The sequence below is a fragment of the Alligator mississippiensis genome, chromosome 8 (genome assembly GCF_030867095.1).
Source record: "Alligator mississippiensis isolate rAllMis1 chromosome 8, rAllMis1, whole genome shotgun sequence".
Classification (NCBI taxonomy): Eukaryota; Metazoa; Chordata; order Crocodylia; family Alligatoridae; genus Alligator; species Alligator mississippiensis.
This window is the reverse complement of record NC_081831.1, coordinates 1,066,812-1,087,047: the sequence shown is the minus strand read 5'-3', so window position 1 is coordinate 1,087,047 and position 20,236 is coordinate 1,066,812. Positions and strand designations below refer to the sequence as shown.

The 20,236-nt window shown below is 50.2% G+C and overlaps 1 protein-coding gene across 1 annotated transcript; it reads right to left on the bottom strand.

Annotated features, from left to right (window-relative positions):
- Positions 1 to 1,447: 1,447 nt before the first annotated feature.
- On the bottom strand, positions 1,448 to 19,691 carry CCDC40 (coiled-coil domain containing 40). Its single transcript, XM_059731952.1, has 21 exons — positions 19,621 to 19,691; positions 19,262 to 19,334; positions 18,008 to 18,133; positions 16,126 to 16,347; positions 15,466 to 15,637; positions 14,899 to 15,098; positions 14,042 to 14,125; positions 13,738 to 13,957; positions 13,357 to 13,514; positions 12,349 to 12,471; positions 10,592 to 10,713; positions 9,416 to 9,659; positions 9,126 to 9,308; positions 7,238 to 7,483; positions 6,374 to 6,587; positions 5,631 to 5,800; positions 5,129 to 5,220; positions 4,288 to 4,408; positions 3,518 to 3,706; positions 2,712 to 2,870; positions 1,448 to 1,769 (listed from the first exon to the last, which is right to left on the bottom strand). The coding sequence occupies exons 1-21, from the start codon at positions 19,674 to 19,676 to the stop codon at positions 1,497 to 1,499; spliced, it is 3,447 nt and encodes a 1,148-aa protein (XP_059587935.1). The 5' UTR covers positions 19,677 to 19,691; the 3' UTR covers positions 1,448 to 1,496.
- Between the last annotated feature and the right edge of the window lie 545 nt (positions 19,692 to 20,236).

The window sequence follows — 20,236 nt, the reverse complement described above, 5'->3', positions numbered from 1 at the left end:
TCACATGACAGCGCGGGCCGCTTCCTGCCGCGCCCACGTGCGCGGCCGCTGCAGAGCGCTGGCTCGGCCCCGTCGCCGTGCCGTGCCGTGCCGCCCCGGGGAGCGGGGCTCCCCTCACCCCCCGGAGGTTTCCAGCGGGGCTCTGCGGCGGCAAACCCGCTTGCCATTGAAGCGGTTTGTCTTTGCAAGATCCTGGTTGGTCTCATGAACGAGATCACCGCGAGCACCGGTTGTGGTTGCTGGGGTGAAAACAGCCCGCCGCCCTGCTGTGGGCTTCGCAACGCAGGAGTCGCTCTAGTGTCTTTCCACAGTCAAAAAAACCAGGAGTGAAAAGGGAAAACTGGGATTTCCCCGAGTCTAACTCCTTACCCTCCGTCCCCTTCTCATAGATTCATAGATGCTCGGGTCGGAAGGGACCAATAGGTCATCGAGTCCGACCCCCTGCGCTCTCAAGAGAGTTTGACGCAGCGGACCGGGGCCTTGCCCAGGTGGGAGGACGCAGGGATTTGGGACCTGGTGATGATAAGGGGAAAGGCTGCTTTAATGGATAATTAAATATCCGACGACTGGTTTTTAAGGGTTCCCACAGCACCTGAAACAGGTGAGCACCCCGCTCCGGCAGCAAGCCAAAGTGCAGAGACCAGAAGCGATTTGCCGGCAGCCAGGCAGCGAGTTAAGGAGGTAACCCCAGCGCAGGCAGGAGGAGCAGGTGCACCTGCTGCACCGAGGTGAAAAGGAAATCTCGGGCTGAGGCCTGGAATTAGTTCCCTCCTTTTGCTGTCATGCGCTGCAAAGTGAAAAGCAATTAGGCACAGTCCAATGTAATCAGGAAATGTGCCTTTCCTCTCTGCAGTCCCTCTCCTAGACCAGACCCCACTTCGTCACAACCTCCCTCAATTGGTGGCTCTCCACTAAAAAGCGGGGTCGGACTTGATGATCTGTTCAAGTCCCGACCCTCAAAACTGAAAAAGAAACTGCATTTTGTTTGCGTGGTTGAGATTCCCCAGCCAGCTGCTGCCTAAGACAGGGCAGTTCTCCCTCCCGCACACCTGCAAACCCCTCCTGGGCTCCCCACGTGCTCCCCTTCCCGGTCTCGGGAACAAACACAGCCCATCCTCAACTGCGCAGCGCTGGCTGTGACCGGAGCATCGTGTTGCTCTGGGATGCGCTTCACAATCTGCAGCCAAGGAGACCATCCACTTCAGCCCCCTGAATCCGAACGTGCGCTTGTCACTCCCACGTATGTACAGTGCACAACTGTACGAGCCATCGAGCCCAACCGACCTGCTGCTTTGGAGCTGATCAAAAAGCCAGCGATAGAAGCAGGGCGCGCACCACTCGCGTGTCAGCTCCGAAGCAATCTACCATCTCCCAGTTCGGCTTCCCACTGCCGCTCCCTTTTCTTTCTGCTCCCCAGCCTCCACGCTCCAGGAGAGGACCAAGGGGCTAAAGAGCTGTGTTGCATTTATTTGTGAACATGGTAAAAAACACTCTGCTCAGATCTGATTCTGTCCTTCGGCCTGCTTCGCTTCCAGGGAGTCCAGCTTGGACTCCAGGGCTTGGCTGACCCGGCGCAGCGCCCGCTGGCACTGGGGGTATTCCTGCTGGATCTGGTGGACGATAATGCTAATGCTATGCAGCCGGCTCTGCTGTTTCCTCTGTTCGCTTTGCAGGGCATGCTCGCTCCGGCACAGGGAGATGTATTTCCCCTCCTTGGCTGCCTGCAGGTGCTTCTGCCGGGTCTGGTAGCCCACGATTTCTGAAAGGTTCTTAGAGGAGCAACAATGAAAGCTGCTGTAAGACCAGTCTGTGCATACAAGGAGTGGGAGGATAAGGAGGATTGGACTTCTACAAGGGAGGAGCAGAGCTCATCACATCTTGAAACAGAATGGATCTTAAGAGGGGCAGTGCCATGGAATCCCATCCTAACAGCTGAAAGGGGCACCGCCCATTTGCAGCGTTATGTGAATGGTCCCTGCATTAAGATCAGAGCTCAGCGGCTCCCCGAAGTCAGACACAGGCGTAGTACAGAAAGCTAGAAGACCAGAGAAAGTTCTGCCCATTTGAAACGTCACCGAAAGTCAAGTCAGAGTTGGCTTGAACTGGCTCTCACACAAGCTGTGCTATCTTTCGCTCTAGCCAGCTGGTTCTCAGGACAAAATGTTTCCTTCCTACCTTTCAAAGAGTGTGTGTGTGCGTGTCTGCTGTCAGCCTGATGCTCCGGTTTAATTCTTTATTCGCTAAACAATAAGAGGAGGGCACGAACATCAGCACTAGAGATGCCTTCATGTCCAGAACTCCCACTGACTTTTATGACTGTATCTAGGGTCATCAGGCATCAAGTATGGGGAAAACGGGGTGAAGACTGTGCTGAGGGAGGAGTCCGACAAACAAAGACGCGCTGGCTGCTAGTTTATCAATGCGAAATATTAGAAGATGAGGGTCTGCAAAGCAAACTGAAGGTAATCAGAGCTGAATTTCTCCTAATCCAGTTTCATGTAAATCTAGTTTTCATGTTAACTACTATGAGAGTCAGCCTAAGAGAAGGTGCTTCAAGCTGTTGAGGTAAAGGGGTTTCCTTTGCAGCTCTAGAAGGGAGCTGCACAATGCTGATATAACCAGCCTGATGTGGCAGGGGCTGTGTGAACTGATGGGAGGAGAAAACAGGAACTCCTGTAGTTTGCGTGTAGCAGGGAAACAGTCGAGCTTACCCAGCGTTTCTTGTCCTGCAGCTGCTCTATGTCTGCATCCAGAGCATTGGACTCAGCCTGCAAACTGGAAACCTGCTGCTGCCTTTCCAGAAGGGCGGTGCTGAGAGACGCCTGGGTGTTCTCCAGTTCCAGGATTGTTTTGTTGCAGTCTTGAGCGCTCTAATGAAGAGAAGGGGAAAAAAACAGAGGTGCTGCTTTCCCAGCCACGCTGCGTTGCTACACTATTGCCTGAGATGTTCCCCATCCTTCGGGGGCATTTGAAGACGGCACCTCCTTTTGCGAGCACCCTGTGTGGCCCTGAAGGCACGGGCATGTGTGTGGACAGACGCCTGCGAGGAAACTAGAGCATTCTAACGACGTGCTAGTAAAGGCAGCAGTTCAGTCCCATCTCCCTGATCTCCTACCCCGCACGTCGCCGTGGCTAGGGGCATTTTCCTGTACTTTTCTTTACATTAAGATGAAGATGGCACAGACGGTGCCCAAGGCAATGAGCATCTCCAATCCCAGCCCCAGGAGTTCAACGAGGAAAGGATAACTAAGGGACAGAGAGCAGTGCTGAGGGGCATGCAAAAATACCCTGTCAAATCCTCCTGACAGGTCAGCTGGTTTGGCCCGTGACCTGAAGGATGATCGTGGCCAAGAGGAGGGGATGACTGGAAGTGTGTCAGGGACAGCAGAGGATCTTGTCCTTCCATAGTCTGATGGTAGGTCATAACATAGCTGATGCCAAGCAACACCCAAACCCCTTCTAGCTGCAAGCCAAGTGCAGGTCAAATAAGTTCTCACTGCCTTCTCCACCTGCTCACCTTCTGGGTTTCACTGATCTTCCTCCTCAGCTCCTGTTTCTTGTAGTGAAAGTCACTCTTGGTGATTTGTTTCTTGTCTACTTTGCTCTGACCCTCGCCCTGCGTGGTGATGGTCTCTCTGCGGGACACGGCTGCCTCCATATCTCGAATCATCTTCTCCTGCTGCTTCGTCAGCTGGCTATAGCGGACCTGCCAGGGAGAGGGAGAGGAAGTCTGCAGATACCTGGTGGTCACAAGTGGCACCCTATTACAAAATCTTTTATGCAGCAGATTCCCATTATAGACATTGGTGGGAGTCAAACCCTCACGCTAGATCCTGAGGCAGGCTTGTACAGCAGAATTCGGGGGGCTGTCAAACCAGTAGCTAACCCCTTGCTGGCCTATCCAGAATTATATTCTACACGTTTTCAATGCCATAAACTCATTTAAATGTCATAATGTAAAGGGAGAACAGAAGTATCCTGAGAGAGGAAGGGAAGGATTGCTTCTCTGAATCAGTGGACTAAAGGAGAGAGAGAGCTCAGCCCTCAATAGACAAGTTTCCTTCCTAGGCAAGGTCTTATTTCTCCTGCGCTCCATTTTCCAAATAACACGTGTGTAGTGGCAGCCTAAGCTCACCCCAGCTGCTGGACAGTAAGACCTCTGTCCCTGACACTGCTGGGCAGCATGGGAACAATACCCCTCCAGGTCATTTCCCATCTGCTGGCTGACCCCTGGGAAGCTGGATAATGTGTGTGCAATTCTCCGCACGCCCCAACAGCCAAACTTACCTGCATCCTATGGATTTCTGCTCTCATGGCTCGGATCTCGCCTTGCCCTGTCTCCGAGTCCACCGTAGCACGCATCTCCTTTGCCAGCTGAATCTTCTTCTCCCACAGCATGATCTGGTGCCTTCAGGGACAGAAGGGAAAGGGAAGTCTTTTTGTGAAAAAGCAAGCAGTGCCTTGCCTTGACACGCTGTGCTAGTGCACTGCAGCAGCTCACAACAAATCTAACAGTTCTGCAGGAACCTAAGAGTTTATGTAGGGGACGTGCCACCAGCCGCTGGTGCCTAGCAGTTCCCAAAGAGGCCTTGCAATGACAGAAAGGGGCAGAGTGCAGAACACAGAGGGTTAAAGACATGGTTCCCTACCGCACTGGTGCAATTTGGGCAGTTTTAGGGACTTAACTCTTGGCCCTGCAGCTGTCCTTCCACCAGCAGCCGCCTGGGTTTACCTCCCACAGCTCTAAGCTGAGTTTCCCCTTCCCTCAGCCCCTCAAGCTGGCAACCTCTGCTGAACAGAGACAAGCCCCATGTGAGTATAGGGAGACCAAATTCCCTCCAGAACAACTCGCAGAATCAGGTTCGCGCTAGGTTAGAGCTGTGGCTGCAGGTGCAGCAGTAAGGGGAACACTGAGCTGAGGTCATGGTGCTTGTACCTGGTCCACAAAAGAAAATGCTCTGAGATTCCACCGGCTTTGAAAACTCACTGCACTCCCCACACCTTTCCGAGGGCACGAGGAGCCATGTGAGGAGCATTTACAGCTGATGCTGCCTTAGTGAAGGGTAACCCAGATGCATACAGGAGTGCAGAGACTGTGGCATACAACGGGGGCTCTCTGGGGACTCACTCTGCTTCCACCAGGCTGTTCAGCAGTCTCTCCTTCTCCTCACTCAACCGGTCCAGCTTCTCCTGCATCTCGATCGATTCCTTCTCAGCAGCCTAGAATTAGGAAGCAGAAGCCAACATGACATGGCTTCATCAGACTGAGCACCCCTGGCAGGCTCATTCCTTGCCTCTAATCTGCATGCCCTCCCTAACCCCCCTGAGCCATATATTATTTAGTTATCTATATCTCCCCTGCCTTCTGGCTTCAGACTAATGCAACAAACTTCTTCCTTCTGGTAAAGGAAGTCATTCTCCCTGCACAGGAAAAAAATCTGGGGCAGCTTTCTAAGCACAGCTGCCCATTTCCATCCACATACATGGCTCTGTACCAGAGACAGTCGTTAGCAATCAAGGGACCTCATCTTCTCTGACACTGTGTCTCCGGTAACATGGGACCTGTGAGAGTCCAGCCAGCTGTTGCGTGCGAGGCTGTGCCTTGAAGTGGAGGAGCAAAACCTCCCTACCTTGAGGGAGCGGACAAATTCATTCTCCGTGATGGTGTTGCCATACTGCAGCTCCTGCGAGCTGTTGCTGTTCTTACTGATCAGCATGTTGAGCTTTATCATGTCGTTGGACATGTTCCTCATATGGCGCTCAATGTCCTTCTGCTCATTCTTCTCCTGCTGGATTTCATCTGCCAGAGAAGGGGGAGGAACAGACAGGACTTCAATAAACGGGAGGCAGAGAATGTTCTTTGGGGCCCTGAGAAGACAGAGCAGGGGTCTGCAGGGTGGTATTTGAGCTGACCAAGCTGGGATCTGAGCTGTCTGCCCAAAAGCCTCCAGGGACCTTGCCAAGCCTAAAGCAAACCAGTGCTTTGAAGGTGGTTATTTTGAAAGTAGGGTGGAACTGGCCAGTAATGGCTGCTATAGTCTCAGGGCTGGGCGCTTACCAGCTATTTGAGAAAACATCACAACCTTTCTTAGACATACCACAGCAAGATGGTCACCAGGGGTAGGATCTCATGCCCCTCACTCCTGTTTTAGTGAAGGCTGCAAGATTGGCTCATTAGGGTTAGGGAAAGCAGACTACTCATGTGGCTCCAGAGTACACACGTTATTGCTCACATGAACGCACAAGGCCTGCACTTGCAGACACCGAACACGTCCCCGGCGAGGGGCTGCATGTTACAAGCTATTGACTGGTCTCTGGCTGCACACACCACTCATGGCATGAACTCTGCCAGGAGGATCAAGGGAATGCTTACTCTCAATGCGCACTTTCTTCTGCTGCCTGATGGTGATCTCTTTCTTTAACATATCCAGGGAAACCAGCTGTTCCTCCTGCTCCTGGGTCAGCTTGACCAGCTCCTTCTGCAGCCGGAGCCAGTATTTCTGCAGCGTCATCACCTCTGAGTTGTATTCCTCTATCTGCTTGGTCAGACTGTTGATTTCAATCTCCAAGGGTCCCAGTTCTTGCCCCTGTAAAGCAAGATGCACAACCAAGTTACAAAGCAGAGTGGAGTGGGCAGATGCTGAGCATTTCAGCAGTGGATGTGCTAAGCCAACCCCTTTCATATCACTGCTTTCCAGGATGCAGCCCCCATTAGGTAGGTCTGGCCTCCGCTTCTTGTTCCTAGATGTGTAACTTTTCACAGGGCTCTATTATTAAGACACATTTTCCTTGAATGGGAGAAGCCTCTCGAGGGATGCACTGCTGAGTGGGACTGTTCTGTCCTTGACATTAGCTCTCTCCCCCCCCAAGCTCTGTGAGATGTGCAGATTTGATCAGCAAATATTCTGTTTACTTCCAGATCTGCAGTGAAAGCAGAGAATTGCATCGGGCAGGGCACCAATCAGTGCCAACTACATGGGAAACACCACATTTGAGGGCAATTCCCCACTGACAGTGGTTTTGAAGTCTGGCAGCCCACCAGCATTAACCACGCCAATGTTTGCCCTATGAATAATGTGAAGGGCTGTGTTTTAATGAGAATATGGCATAATTTAAGTCAAATGTCCTCCAGAAACTTATGTCTATTGATTGCACTTGTGAAGTCACCTTTGTCAGCCTCATTGGTAATCCCCTGGGAAATGAAACCAAGTTTGGGAGCTGGGCACAAGGGACATACCCCCAGCTGGGAAATCATGGTCTCCATTTTCTTGTTGTACAGGTTGATAACGCCCTGCTTGCGCTCGATCAGCTGGTTGCGCTTGGCAATCTCGATCTCACTGTGGCTGACCAAGTCGTTGATCGTTTTTGTTTCCTTCTCCAGCTCAGAGAGTGTCTTCTGGAGCGTGCTCAGCCTGCAGTTGGTGTGGGTTATATCCAGAGCTACCTGGGCCGTGTCGTTGTCAACTTTGGAAAAATGCATCTCCTGACAATGGCAACAAGCAGAAAACAAAGCACTGTCACTCAACAGTCAGTCCCCTGGGTGAGCTGCAAGCAGCTGTGTGACAGGGCAGCTCCAAGCAGGGAGATGGTGCCTGAAGGACAGGACTGGGTCTATTCCCAGCTTCACCAAGTAGACTATCAGTGCCAGTATTTCCCTATCTGTAAAATGGGGATAATATACAGCTACCTGACAAGGTTACTGGAAAACATTACTGAGCGTAAACCATCCTGAGATCTGACAAAAAATGCTAAGGCAAAGTTTTATCATCCTTATCATCTCTGGAGTTATTTTTCCAGCCAAGATGACTTAGATGCTAATAAAAATTAATACGGAAGCTGATCCATCTGTACGCGTCTCAGGCACATATTTTTTCTTACTAAGGAGTCCAGACAGCTTGTGTGTAGTCCAAGGACTGCATCTGATTTACAGAAAATGGTGTAGCTCTGATCTTTAACAGAGAAATGCAGCACAGCTCAGATTTTTGGCACATTTCATGCCAACAGACTTGTCTCTGGTGAGGGGGCAATAGCTGCCACATCATAAGTGCCTGCTCCCTGGTTTGGCCACCTTTAGGACGTTGCACTTGATGACTGGGGCTGTTCTACATGGTGCTGCAATGTGGAGCCCCAAAAGCCCCAAGTCGGCTCTAAATGAGCTAGCTCGGCTGCTAGGAGAAGTCCATGGGAAGCAGGCAACTGGCTCACGTGGAGCGCTGCGCTACAGTGGCTAGACTCTATCTCCATACAGCACCATACGGCTTGTGCTTCAGACACATAGGGGACATGTGGGCGCATGCAGCATAGCGTTTGAACCCCTTCCCTTCCCAGGATGGATGGCTCTGCCCTGTTCGTCAAGTAGGAAGCAAAGGCAGTGATATTTCTGTTATGCTTTTGGCTATATTCTACACACCACCTCGGAAACCTTGCAGGTGAACCTTGAGAGGAGGCTGGGAAGGAAAGCTAATAAGCACAGCAGCCCCTGGAGAGGTATTCAGAGAAGCTCTGCAGGCCCTTCTATTTTTATGCTCCCTCGGAGTGATCCAAGCACCCTGACACTTCCTCACGAGCTGGAAATGCGATTAGGCATCACACTGACACCTGGCATTTTGAGAGCACCTTTCACCCTGCAGTGTCCTGAAGTACTTTCCAGGCACAGATCACAGTTCACAGGGGAAACACTTCACATGCCACTGAAACGCAGCTACTTCTCAAGAGAAACCTAGGAATTCAACAGCACATGGCACCATTAGCGTCAGTGCCTGTAAATGGAGAAGAATCCTGCAGGGATTTGAAATGGCAAGGGAAATCGAAGAGGGCATCTGGGCTGTTCCAGCTGGAATTTGGCTGGGATGCTAGATAATCAAAGACGGCGTGCTGACTGCCCTCCTGGCAGCAGGTGGCTCTAGGACCACTGCTATGCTGGAATACAGTCAACTGCGCTCCGTTCTTTGTCTTTGGCAGGGCAGGCTATGCGTAACGATGTCCCGTAACTGCTCGGCTGCAATTGCAGCACATCAGAAACAAGACACAGAACATGTGTGTGTGCATGTGAGTGTATGTGAGAATGCACACACATGTGTGTGTGTGTCCACCCACCGCAAGGCCCCCAGGAAGAGATGCCCTACCAGATCCATCTTTCTCATCTGAAGTTTTGCAGCCAACTGCGAGAAATACTTTGCTGCTTTGCTGGACATCAGCTGATCCTGCAGCTTTGCCATGATCTCATTCTCCACTTCCTGTTTGTGTTCAGTTTCCTTCTCTATTTCTTTTTTCACAACCCCCAGTTCATTCAGGCGAGTAGCTTGGTCCTGGGGAGAAGCCACAGAAACAGAACTATTAAAACCTGCTGGATTTAGGAGGGAAGCAGGTGACAGGGGACAGATCAGTGCCTGGTTCCCCCCAGGGGACAGCTCACCAGGCTGGCCCTGCCCAGGGCTTGCTCTGTCTCATGCAAGGCACGGGTGTAGGTGCCGAATTCCACTTGCAAGGCATCCTGCTTGGCCAGGCACTGGGCAATCAGCTTCCTGCTCATGTTGGCGTCATTTTCAGAGCGGTTCAAGATGGTAGCCAGCAGCTCGTTCCTCTCTTCCTCCTTCGTGATGGACTTTTTGTAGACTTCGATCTCCATCTCCATTGATGTGAGCTGGTGCCTGGACTGCCTGCACAGTGAGGGGAAGACAGGGAAGTGCTACAGGGATCAATGTATGTGCTAGACGGGCACCCCCGAACTCCTGCCTTCAAACTGGCTGCCGCGCAAATGGATGAGTGAAGAGCAAAGTAAAGACCAAACCCTACAAGCCCATTGTGTTGGGCCACCTCTGGCCATTAAAGTCCTTCTATGGCAAATAAAACATTCAACTCATTTTCTGATCATTTTTAACAGCTCCTTGAGGGCCAGTTCTGCCACTCCAGTGCACTGGAGTGGAAGGATGCGACTTCCTCAGGACCTTATATCAGCCCAAAGAAGAGGGGGGCACAGAGCTTCAGGCTAGCCCTAGGAGACAGATGGCAGGCCCTCCCTGCCTGACTCTACCATCGGCTTCCCATTAGCTCAGAAGGAATTATGATATAGCAACCGGCCTCTGCCTTGTCTGACCAAAGAGACAAGGCAGCGTCATGTAGGACCTGCAGGAGAAGGGGTTCGCTGAGAACCTATCTGCTCATTTGTATTTAAAAAGGCAGGGTCTTTTTCAGAGTCTTTTCTTCCCTTTCTGCCCACCAAACCCATGCTAGGTAGTGTTGTGGGTATTAAACACAGTAGCTAGGGGTGCAACCTCCCATTAGGACTTCTTAAGCCTCTGACAGCTGGAAGCTGCAGGAGGAGAAGGGAAAGGGATGGATCAGTTTAGAGCTGGGAATCACCCATTACAGCAGCTCAGCTCAGGAGTGAATGTGAAGGGAAAGAAAAGTAACAAAATGGCATACCCCTTGTTATAATGATCCTTTGCCTCACTCAGCTCCTCAGAGCAGCAGGTTTGCTCTTTGGTTAGCAATGCTCTGCATACCCAAGAATAATCATATTCTCCTCTCAGACTCTCCCCCAACCAAACTGCATCTGCTCGTGGCCTTGGCCTGTACTCAGAGGCTGTACCTCAGTGCTTCCTGCATGGCAGTGTATGCCTCGTCTCGTCGTTTCATCCCAGTCAGGCTGCTGTTCCACTGCTGCATCAGTTGCTTCTTCTCCAAGTGAATAGCTTGTATCTCCATGCAAGCCTGCAAACAGACCAGCTGAGCTGGTGAACCCATAGCGGGCTGGGCATCCGACTTGCATTCCACCCAGTGCTGCCTTCTCTTCACAGCAGAGCTGGGGAGAAATGGCTCAAACTATTCATGCTTTTCATTCACTTGCCCAAGGCCCTGCTCTTTTCTTTGGCTCTTTTTACCTTTGCACTTCTGGGATAAATTATTCAAATCCATTGGCTTAATCTTGCCTCTAGTTACTATAACAACATTAGTGTAACAGAGCACAATTTATATAATTCTGTAGACTAATGTTTGTTTGCAACGCTTACATCATGGACAGAAAATGCAGAACTAAAGGAGATGCAAACGGTAAGGATCCAGTAATGCTGCACCTTATTCCAGCCCTGTTTTTCATCTGCAGTGCTTTAAAGGGTGCATTTTGGAACACACTGTAAAGGATAACACAGTAAGCAGCTGCTGGAAACAAAGTTTGCAGTCTGTGAAAATTGCAACGCTTCAACATTTGTTTTTACTCTGATGCAGACTGAAATGGAGATCTTTGGAAATACAGAAAATGCCAACCCTGGCCCCAAGTATCTCTAGCCTGCTGAGTAAGGCAGTCACCTGCCCTGCCCCATTCAGGCACTGACTCAGGTCCATGTTCCAATCCCATCCCAGGCGAGCGCCCTAGCCACTGGGCTAGAGAGCCAATCTCTCTCAGCAAGAATAAATATAAATTATAAGTGTTTAAACAAAGTGGAACAGTTTCTGCAGGACAGGAAAAGAGAGGCTGATTCACACAAGGGGACATTAGGGCCCTGGGCACTCACCTGGGATGTGGGAGAGCACAGAGATTTGAACATAAGCCTCCCATCTTCCTAGTAAGTGCTCTAACCAACAGCTCTAGGAGTGCTGGGATAGTATTTTCTCTCTTTTCTCCTACCTCTTTGACTAGAAATTCCACTGTGGACTGAAGAAAGTTCTGCCCAAACTGCAAAAAGTTTTGGTTTCCACAAATCATCCTTCTCTGTCCAACAAATATTTCATTAAAAAAATTCTGACTGGCTCAAATATTAAGTTCGAGATTTCACAAGAAAATCCAGAATAGAAAATATAACGCAAGTGTATCATACTGTCATGGCTAGATCTGTGCAGAGTACCATGATGGTAGTCATGGAAAAGCATCATTTATAAAGTGATACCATCTAGACGTCAAGCTTTGCATTAAAGCCGAACATTATTATTAAGTAATACTTGACCACAGTGCTGCAGCGATATACAGGAAAAAGATATATAATGTGGGGGAAAGGCTTTTAAGAGCTAGGAACTGGTATGGAAAGGCAAGGCTCTTCTGCTGACTCATTCTGGCAGTTATTCCAGATGAGTCTGATTAGCTCCAAAACAGAACCGCAGACAGGATGTATGTGTATGTGTCCAAGACAAAAAATAAAGAGGGGGAGGTGAGAAAGGAGGTTTTGCAAGGAAAAAAAACTGTAGATGTAGCCCAATCCGGGCAATCGTTCTTGAGACTAAAGGAAAACATTTACTCTTATGTAGGTAAATGGGATATGGGGATCTAACCCAAGCTGCGTGCACAGAGTTAAGCACAGCGCAAAGGGCTCGGAGTAGTATTAACCGTGCATGAAAAACCTTATCACCTCCTACCTCGCTCACAGCTTGTCGGGTCAGTCTTGTATCCTCAGCCTGGGCGATACACTGAGCTTCGTACAAAGCGATTTGCTCGCGCAGCTCATCGACCTTCCTCGTTAAGCGGTCCACATGCAGGTCCTACAAAATCAGAGCAAAGCAGATCAGCTCAAATACTGCAGGCAGACCCAGCACGGGCCACATGGTCAGGAGGTCTGGAATCAGCTTCGAGTGAAATAGCTCAGCTGGACTGGGGAAGTAGATCATAACCATCCCCTAGTGCATTTAGTGCCAGGTGCAGGCTGTCATCTCCACCTCTACTGAACAGTGAAGACCCCTTTCTCCTTCGTACCAATCTGCAAAGGATTCATTGTCATTTAATTAATGTTGGTAAGATGCAAATGTAAAGGAAAAGTTTCTTGTCTAAACTCTTAGCTAACTTCTGCTTGTCTGGGTTACTATCCTGTGCCCGTGGCATTTGAACACCTTAAGTTACTAAGTCAGAAAATGAAAGTACCTTCTAAACAGCTACTTCACATTCGCATTATCCTGCCACTGTTCAGACCCTATCCTACAGTATTTATCCTGCTACAAAAACCAGCACGCTTGCCAGCAGAGGGAGCTTGAAGCAAAGTACACTGCTCAGCTCTAGCTCCGATTTTAAATCACTTCGCTACACTCGTGGTTCAGAATAACATCTCTGTGGTTTGAAAATTAGATGTTCTCTCTCTAAACCTCTTTTGTTCATGTGCATGTGTAGATCCTGACTCGGTGTTACAGGGTTGCTCACAAAGGTGGGCCGCAGGGTAAGATTATTTGGTGGAGCACAGTTTTTTGTGGGGTTTTTTCCCCCTCTTAATTTTAGGGGAAAAAATGAGCTCTGAATTAATTGATTTGGAAAAAGTAAATGACCTTGAATAGGTCCCCTTAGCCTTAGCCTCCCCTGCGACAAGACAGCTCCCTGGTGACTCTCAGCCCCGCCAGCATCACTCACAGCCTCTGCAACACTTGGTGCTTGGTCGATACCTGTTTTTTCTTCTCCACCTCAGCTTGCATCTGCTCCACTTCAGCCTTCTTCACGGCCCGCTTCATCACGGAGATGTCATCGCGCACATCCTGGCCCGTGTTCTGCATGTAGAACAGGTTCAGGGCCAGGTTTTCCACCTCTGTCTGCAATGCAGAAACTGGGGAGACAGATGGGAAGGTTAATTACCAGGACAATATTGGGAGCACTCACCCATGTCCAAGCTGAAGAGAAAAAAAAGGTGTGTGCATATGATAAAAGTCAGACGGACGAGCAAGATACCGGGGAGAAACCACCCAAGAGACCTGGTAAGTACCCTTAACTCCCAAGACATTTCCACACCACAGCAATGAGGAAAGACCACCCAGGAGTGCCCTAATCACCTCTCCTGCGCTCGTCCTGGGTGCTCTGACACGTTTTCTTGTACATAGTCCTGAGGTCCTGCAGCTCGTCCTCCAGCTGCCGCCGCACCATGGCTATCTGCGAATGCCTGTTGTGGTTCTTCTCCAGCTCCATCTGCAGGCGGGCCAGCTGTTGCTGGACCCCGTAAAGCACCACTCCCAGCTCCTCCCTCTGCACTCTGCCTTTCTTTGTGGCCTCTTTCTGAAGATACAAGAGGAAACGGGGTAAGCCACCCCAACTCAGAAGGCAGAGATGCAACAAGAGGTGCACGGACAGATACTGTACCAGCTCCTGAAGGTCCAGGTTCACTTTTGCCATCTGTTTGGTGAGGTAATTCTTGAGGGCAGCTTGGAACCTTTTCATCAGTGGCTACAAGAGGAAGCAAGATGATGTTGCCATCCATGAAGCAGTTGCATGAACAAGTGATGAAGAAATCTGTATCCGACATTGTCATCTATGGAGACCTGGGTTCTGACTTAGGCTAGGGTACAAGTGTGAGCCTACTGGATATTTGTTCTATCATAAAACGTCTCTCTCGTTTGGCATCGCTAGCAGTTTCTGTTTAAGAGAGGCCCAGAGTCTTTGGACCTCGGAGGTGGGGGATCCCAGCAGAGCTCCCTGACAACAGCTCCCGCAGCATTTCCCCACCAGCCAGCATAAGTGCTTCATTTTCATGAGAACTGGAGTGTGGTACGTAACCTACTGCTCTAACTGCAGCTCTGAGGATGCAGACGGCTGAAACATTATTCCACTTGAAAGCTGGGAGATTTACCACCCGTGAGCCTGTTGTCACTGTTGTGTCTGTCTGCTCCTAACTTTAGCAAGCTAACCTGTGGTAACTTAACCCTGTTTCACCCAGGAGCGAGCTGCCCCAGCTTACCCCAGGACAGTACAAGGCAGACAAAACGGGTGCTGCTGGGTCAGCTGAGCTGCTGTAAATCCCCCTCCCCTTTTCAAGCTAGGCAATGGGTTTGTTTGTCCATGCCCCAAGTTACCACAGAGGGAACAGGTGTTCCAGGGGGGTTAAAACTTTTGTAAAAGCAACATTTAACAAATGGACCCAAGGTGCAGCTAAACTGTAGCCCAGTTTGCCCCTCAGTTTTGTGTGACTTCCAACACAAGTGACAAGGGACACTTCTTACATGTTCCGGGTCCAAGACAATCAGTTGCGTTTCTTCTTCTACTTCCTCGCTGCCCTCAGTCCTAGCTTCCCCATCTGCAGCATGTACCTCTTCTTCCCTTTCCTCCTGCCTGCTGGTGCCACGCTCACCAATTTGTGGATGAAACTGCTGGAAGTCAGCTTCCCGGTAGGGAGAGGGGGTGGCTACACCGGTGTCAAGGACTGCACTCCAAGGACAAAGGGCAGGTGTCACAGAAAGAAAATGCGTGTCAGGTATGTTAAGATTCACTGATGTCCCGAGAGCATGAATGTGTAACAAAGCCCGTGTTCTCTGGTGTTTAGATTGCCTCACAAAGTTAACAACACATAGGACACAGATTATAAAAAAGAAAAAGACACAGTAACCATAATAGGAAGGGGGAAATTACGATGGAAAGGACACAAGGACTAGCTTAGTGGTGGCATCAGGCAGAGGTTAATAAGGTGAGATGTTACAGTATTGTGTCTGCAACTGGTTTCACACTTGTTGGGAGATGTGAGCAAAACCAGATACACTTGAAGCCCATATTAGAAACACACTGACTGATACCTGATTCAACATGAACATCCAGCCCCACAGATGAGGCAGACCACTGAGGACTAGCTAAAGAAGAGGTGTGGGACTGGCTCCCGCTGCCTATCACCAGCTGCTCCAGATTGCTTTGGCTGAAAGGAAGACTCTCCGCCCCCACTTCGTCTGGGAAATCCTCATTGGATTTATCCTGCAACAAAGAAGCCGTCGTTTAAAACCAGGCCTCAGTCTGACACAGTTTACCATGCAGTCCTGCTGAGCTGTGTCACTGAGACAAGAATGAGGTAGAAAAATACCTAACCATAAAAAATCTTGCTGCTTCTTGAGAAAACTGGAAAGCAAAATAAAGGCTCTCAAGTGGTACCTTCAGCTATGCTATACCAGTGAGGTTATACCGTCCATGGTGGAGAGAGAAAGAACAACATAATAAGAGCCACATCAAATGCTCAAGTGAATACAACTGTTAAAAAATAACAGGGAGTATTCAATAATAAAGTGATCCCCTCCCATTTTGTCAGGGCTCTTGCTTACCAGGATTCTCTCCTCGCTCTTCCACAGACATTTTGGGGCTTCCCCTAGCAAAATTGCTTCTGCAGCATGGGAACACATAATGTCACGGTCCTGGAGTAAGCATGTGGTGAATGAGGCTCTGTGGTGTTCAGATACAGGAGCACTCACCTCTTCAGAGGAGAATCTTGGAGAGTCCAAGGAGAGCCCAAGGTCCCCCTGCCCCGGCTCTCCAAAGACCGCCTGCTCTGGTTCCTGCTCTGGGGCTCCAAAGACCTCCTGTTCCACGGCCCCAGGGACATCCTGCTCGATCGGGATGGATCTCTCTTCTGGATCCTCTGCAGGAACAGCTTCTAACCCTTCCTCGTCATGCCCGGTGTCTGGCTGCATCACCTGGTGTAGATCGAAACCCAAGAGCAGAGCACAACAGAGAACGGCGTTACCATGGCCCGCGCTCTGTGCTCAGGGCTATGACTACACTGCTTTTACAACTGCATTTTAGTTTTGCCGTGCAGAGACTCAGTCTAACAGGATCCAGTCCAGCACAGCAGCAGCACCAGCAGCAGTTCTGGCGAGGCTGACAACAAAGAACTTCCTAGTCAAATATTTCATCTCGTGTGCTCGTCACTCAGAAATGGATATTCTCTGTGTGGTTCTGTTGAAGAAACATTCCCATTCCCATTAAAGGTGACCAGGCCACATTGTTTTCGTTCTCTCTGTTTCTTTGAACCACTACCAGTCTCTGGGCTTTGTCCACACAGCACATTTAGAGCTAGCTTGGGTACTGCTGCACATCACTGCATTGTGCTTGCTCCCCAAGTATCCACCTGTGGTGACCCTTCTGAAGACACCAAGAAAGGCATTTTAATGCAGGTTTTTTGGAGAGAGCTGGCGCTGTGATTCCCAGAACAATGAAGGAGGGGGAGGTACGTCTTGTAGGTGGCTGGATAATTGAATTCCTCTTTCAAACAATTATTTTACTGCTGCAAGAAATGAACTGTATTCTTAATTGCAGAGTTCCCACAGCATTGGATAGGCATATTTTCTGTTATTTAAATCTGCATTTTAAAACCACAATTACATTTCTCTTCCAAGCAGATGGACTCTGCGTGTCCACATATTCTGATTTTCAGAAGTGTTTAGTACCTGCAGCTCTCAGTTACTGACACTGTGGATACTCAGTATTTCTGAAAATCAGCTCTGTAGAGTGTTTGGGAAGCAGAAACGAGTACAAGGATCCTGAGGTGGCCTGAAACAGCCTTGAGAAAAGGCTATTACGAGTATCTTTCAGCCCAAACCCCAAAGAATGTTTTGAATATTTTGGCAGTGCTATTTGCACCGTGTGATGTATGAGTTGTACTGTCTTCAAGTAACCAACAAACTCAGTCCAGATGTATTCAGACTTCCTCCTGTGCTGCACATGGATTGAGGACTGTGCAATGTTTAAGCACCATATTATAACTGGAAGCACTCAGGTTTCTACACTACTGTTTCAAATCTCTGAGGACCCAGTCCTGCAAGTGCCAGGAATACGGTGAGTGATGCTTGAAGCCATCAACATCAATTGACTTTTAAATGTCAGTGTCTGCTCAGCAGCTCACAGGACTGGACCCTTACGGCAGAATAGACTCCCTGTGCTGATTTATATTAATTTATGACAAATATTTTGAAAATGAAAAGGCAACATCTGAAGCCGCTGGCAATCTCCACCCAGCAAACACAAACATCTGCCCAAGAGGCACCAAGGAAAGGACAAGCATGGAACATATGCATCTTTAAAATAGGGATAATGGTAATTTCCCTTCCCTTTTCCAAGCACTATTAAGTCTATATGAAAAGTGCCGTGTAAAAGACGACTCAGATATGAGTATTAGAAGACTCTCCTGAGAACTGAAATGCAGCCAAATTAATCTGCCCTCTTCCATGCAGGATAAGATTTCAGGAGGGAGCTTCTGTTAGCTTCACTGGCATTGCTTCCACAAGGATAAGGATGGGTAACACAAGCTCTGGGCGACTGCTCCGTGCTTCCTCGTGCAATTTCACAAGCACTCACCTCTGCAGGAGGCTCTGGGGTCTCCACAGCATCCTGCTCCGCTGGGGCGAGCGCCATTCCTGGTTCCTCTGCTGGAACGCCATCGGTCCCTTCCTTTCCGTCAGGGCGACTCTCTGCCTGCGCTGGCTAGCACACACAGGAAACGCCGCTGTAACAACAGGCTGACACAGCCCAAGCTTCTCATTCATGCAGCTACTACAGCAACGTATAGCTGTGATGTTGTCTCAGCACGTATAACATGCAGAATATGTATCTGGATATCACGTGTCAGGGACATATTCATAATATTGCAGCACAGCATCTCTTAGTGCTGCAATGGATGGATGGGTGGCAATACATCCCTAAATTCGGCCCAGGCTGTCCTGTGCTTAAGAGGCAGGGCAGAAAACAAAATCACAAACCCAGAAGTGGTTTAGAAACCAGTACAAGAGTTATAAGCAGAGCTCTTCCGGGCCAGGAATCCACAAAGTCTTGTTCTCTGCTTGGTATTGCTCAATAATATTGATTGGCTCCTTTACAGCAAAAACATTGTATTAAATGGTGGAATTCCCATTAGGAGAGGGACTATTCCTGGCCGTTACACCAATAAGTCACCACCCTCTCTCCCGGGGAGGACATTTTGGTATTCACAAGTCTTTAGTAGTGTAGAGGCCATTTTAATACGCGCTATCTTCAGTTTCTATGGCGTTGCCGGTATCATGTTTCCCTACAGGTTTTGTACCTCCTGGACAGGAGGAAGAAGGGTGCCCGATGCCAGAAAGCTTGTCCGGCAGCCCTGCCAACTGTGCCGTGTGTCTAACGAGAGAGCGCACGGAAAGGCCTCGCGTCTCGGCTGCGGCCCGGGCCCTCCCAGCGACAACGCTCCTCGCGGCTGCGTGGGAAGCAGCGGTGCAAAGCAGCCCGGCCCAAGCGAGCGCTTTAACCAAGGCAGACACCGTTCTTTGGGTAAATAATCTGATATCTTTTATGAGATCAATTCACTTGGAGTTGATTTAAGACAAGATATCGGGTTTGCCCAAAGAACCGTGTCTGCTTGTGTCCTTACACCGACACCAGCACCCCCGAGACACGCTGTGAGCCCGGTCACTTCAGGGCAAAGACACCCTGGTCTCCAGCGATGCTCTTAGGAACCCATCCTCTTAATTTTGTCCTAATGAACCATCCGCAGCTGCTGGCAGCCCGCGGAGGCGCCGGCCCCTGGAGATGTTGCTGCCCCGCAGGCGGGCGGGCAGCCCTTCGTCTCTGCAGCGTTACCCCGTTGCCTTCAGGACGTCTCTGCTGCTCCTCGTCCCCCTCCTCCGGACTGCGTCCCGGCTCCGGCTCGGGTCTGAACCAAGGAAGACACGGGCACAAACAGCGATGGCAAGAACCGCGGGGACCAGCACACCCAAGGGGGCTGGGCAGGACCGCGATGACGGGTGCTGCTTGCCGAGGGGCAGGGCAGGGGAGGGATGACGGGGGGTTTGGGGGGGTGGGTGTGGGGTGTGGGGGAGGATGGGGGAGGGGGGGTCTGGGGGAGGAGGGAGGTGTGGGGGGAGGGGGAGGGGGGTGGGGGGGCTGGGGGAGGATGATGGGGGGCGTGGGGGGGCTGGGGGCCCCGACCCGCCACTCACGCTTGGCCCCGCCCTGCCGGCTCCATCTTCCCGTTGCCAGGCGACGCCGTCAACATCCGGCCTCCACGTGGCCCCGGGCACCTACCACTGGGCGGGGCGGCGGGGGGGGGGGCGGACGGAACCATCCCTCCGCCGGCCGGGGGGGGTCGCTCTTCTCCGCCCCGAACCCCGGTTTGCACACGTTAGTGCAAATCCATACAAATGTTGGTGAAAACCCGTGCAAATGTAGCTGTAAGGGAATATTGGTGCAAAATGATGCCGATTCGTGCAAATAAGTATACATGCAAGCGGTGCAAATCCATGTAAGTGTTGGTGCAAATATAGATTCGTGCAAATGGCGCGGGTAAATAGGTGTGCAGCTGTTGGTGCAAATAAATATTCATGCAACTGGTGCAAGTCCATGCTGTGTTGGTGCAAACATACTCATGCAAATGTTGGTGCAAGTAAATATTTGTAAACATGGTGCAAGTCCACATACATGTTGGTGCAAATACATATTCACGCAGATGTTGGTGCAAATACATGCAAACAACGGTGCAGATAAATATTCATCCAATTGCTGGTGTAAATCTGTGCAAATGTTGGTGCAAATAAATATTCATGCAGCTGATGCAAA

Excerpts from the sequence above, each read along its gene's own strand:
- CCDC40 (XM_059731952.1), bottom strand. The coding sequence starts at position 19,676 with ATGTTGACGGCGTCGCCTGGCAACGGGAAGATGGAGCCGGCAGGGCGG. Across the intron at positions 15,638-16,125 it reads CAAGATTCTCCTCTGAAGAG|GATAAATCCAATGAGGATTT; the intron begins GTGAGTGCTCCT and ends TCTTTGTTGCAG. Across the intron at positions 10,714-12,348 it reads CCCGACAAGCTGTGAGCGAG|GCTTGCATGGAGATACAAGC; the intron begins GTAGGAGGTGAT and ends GTCTGTTTGCAG.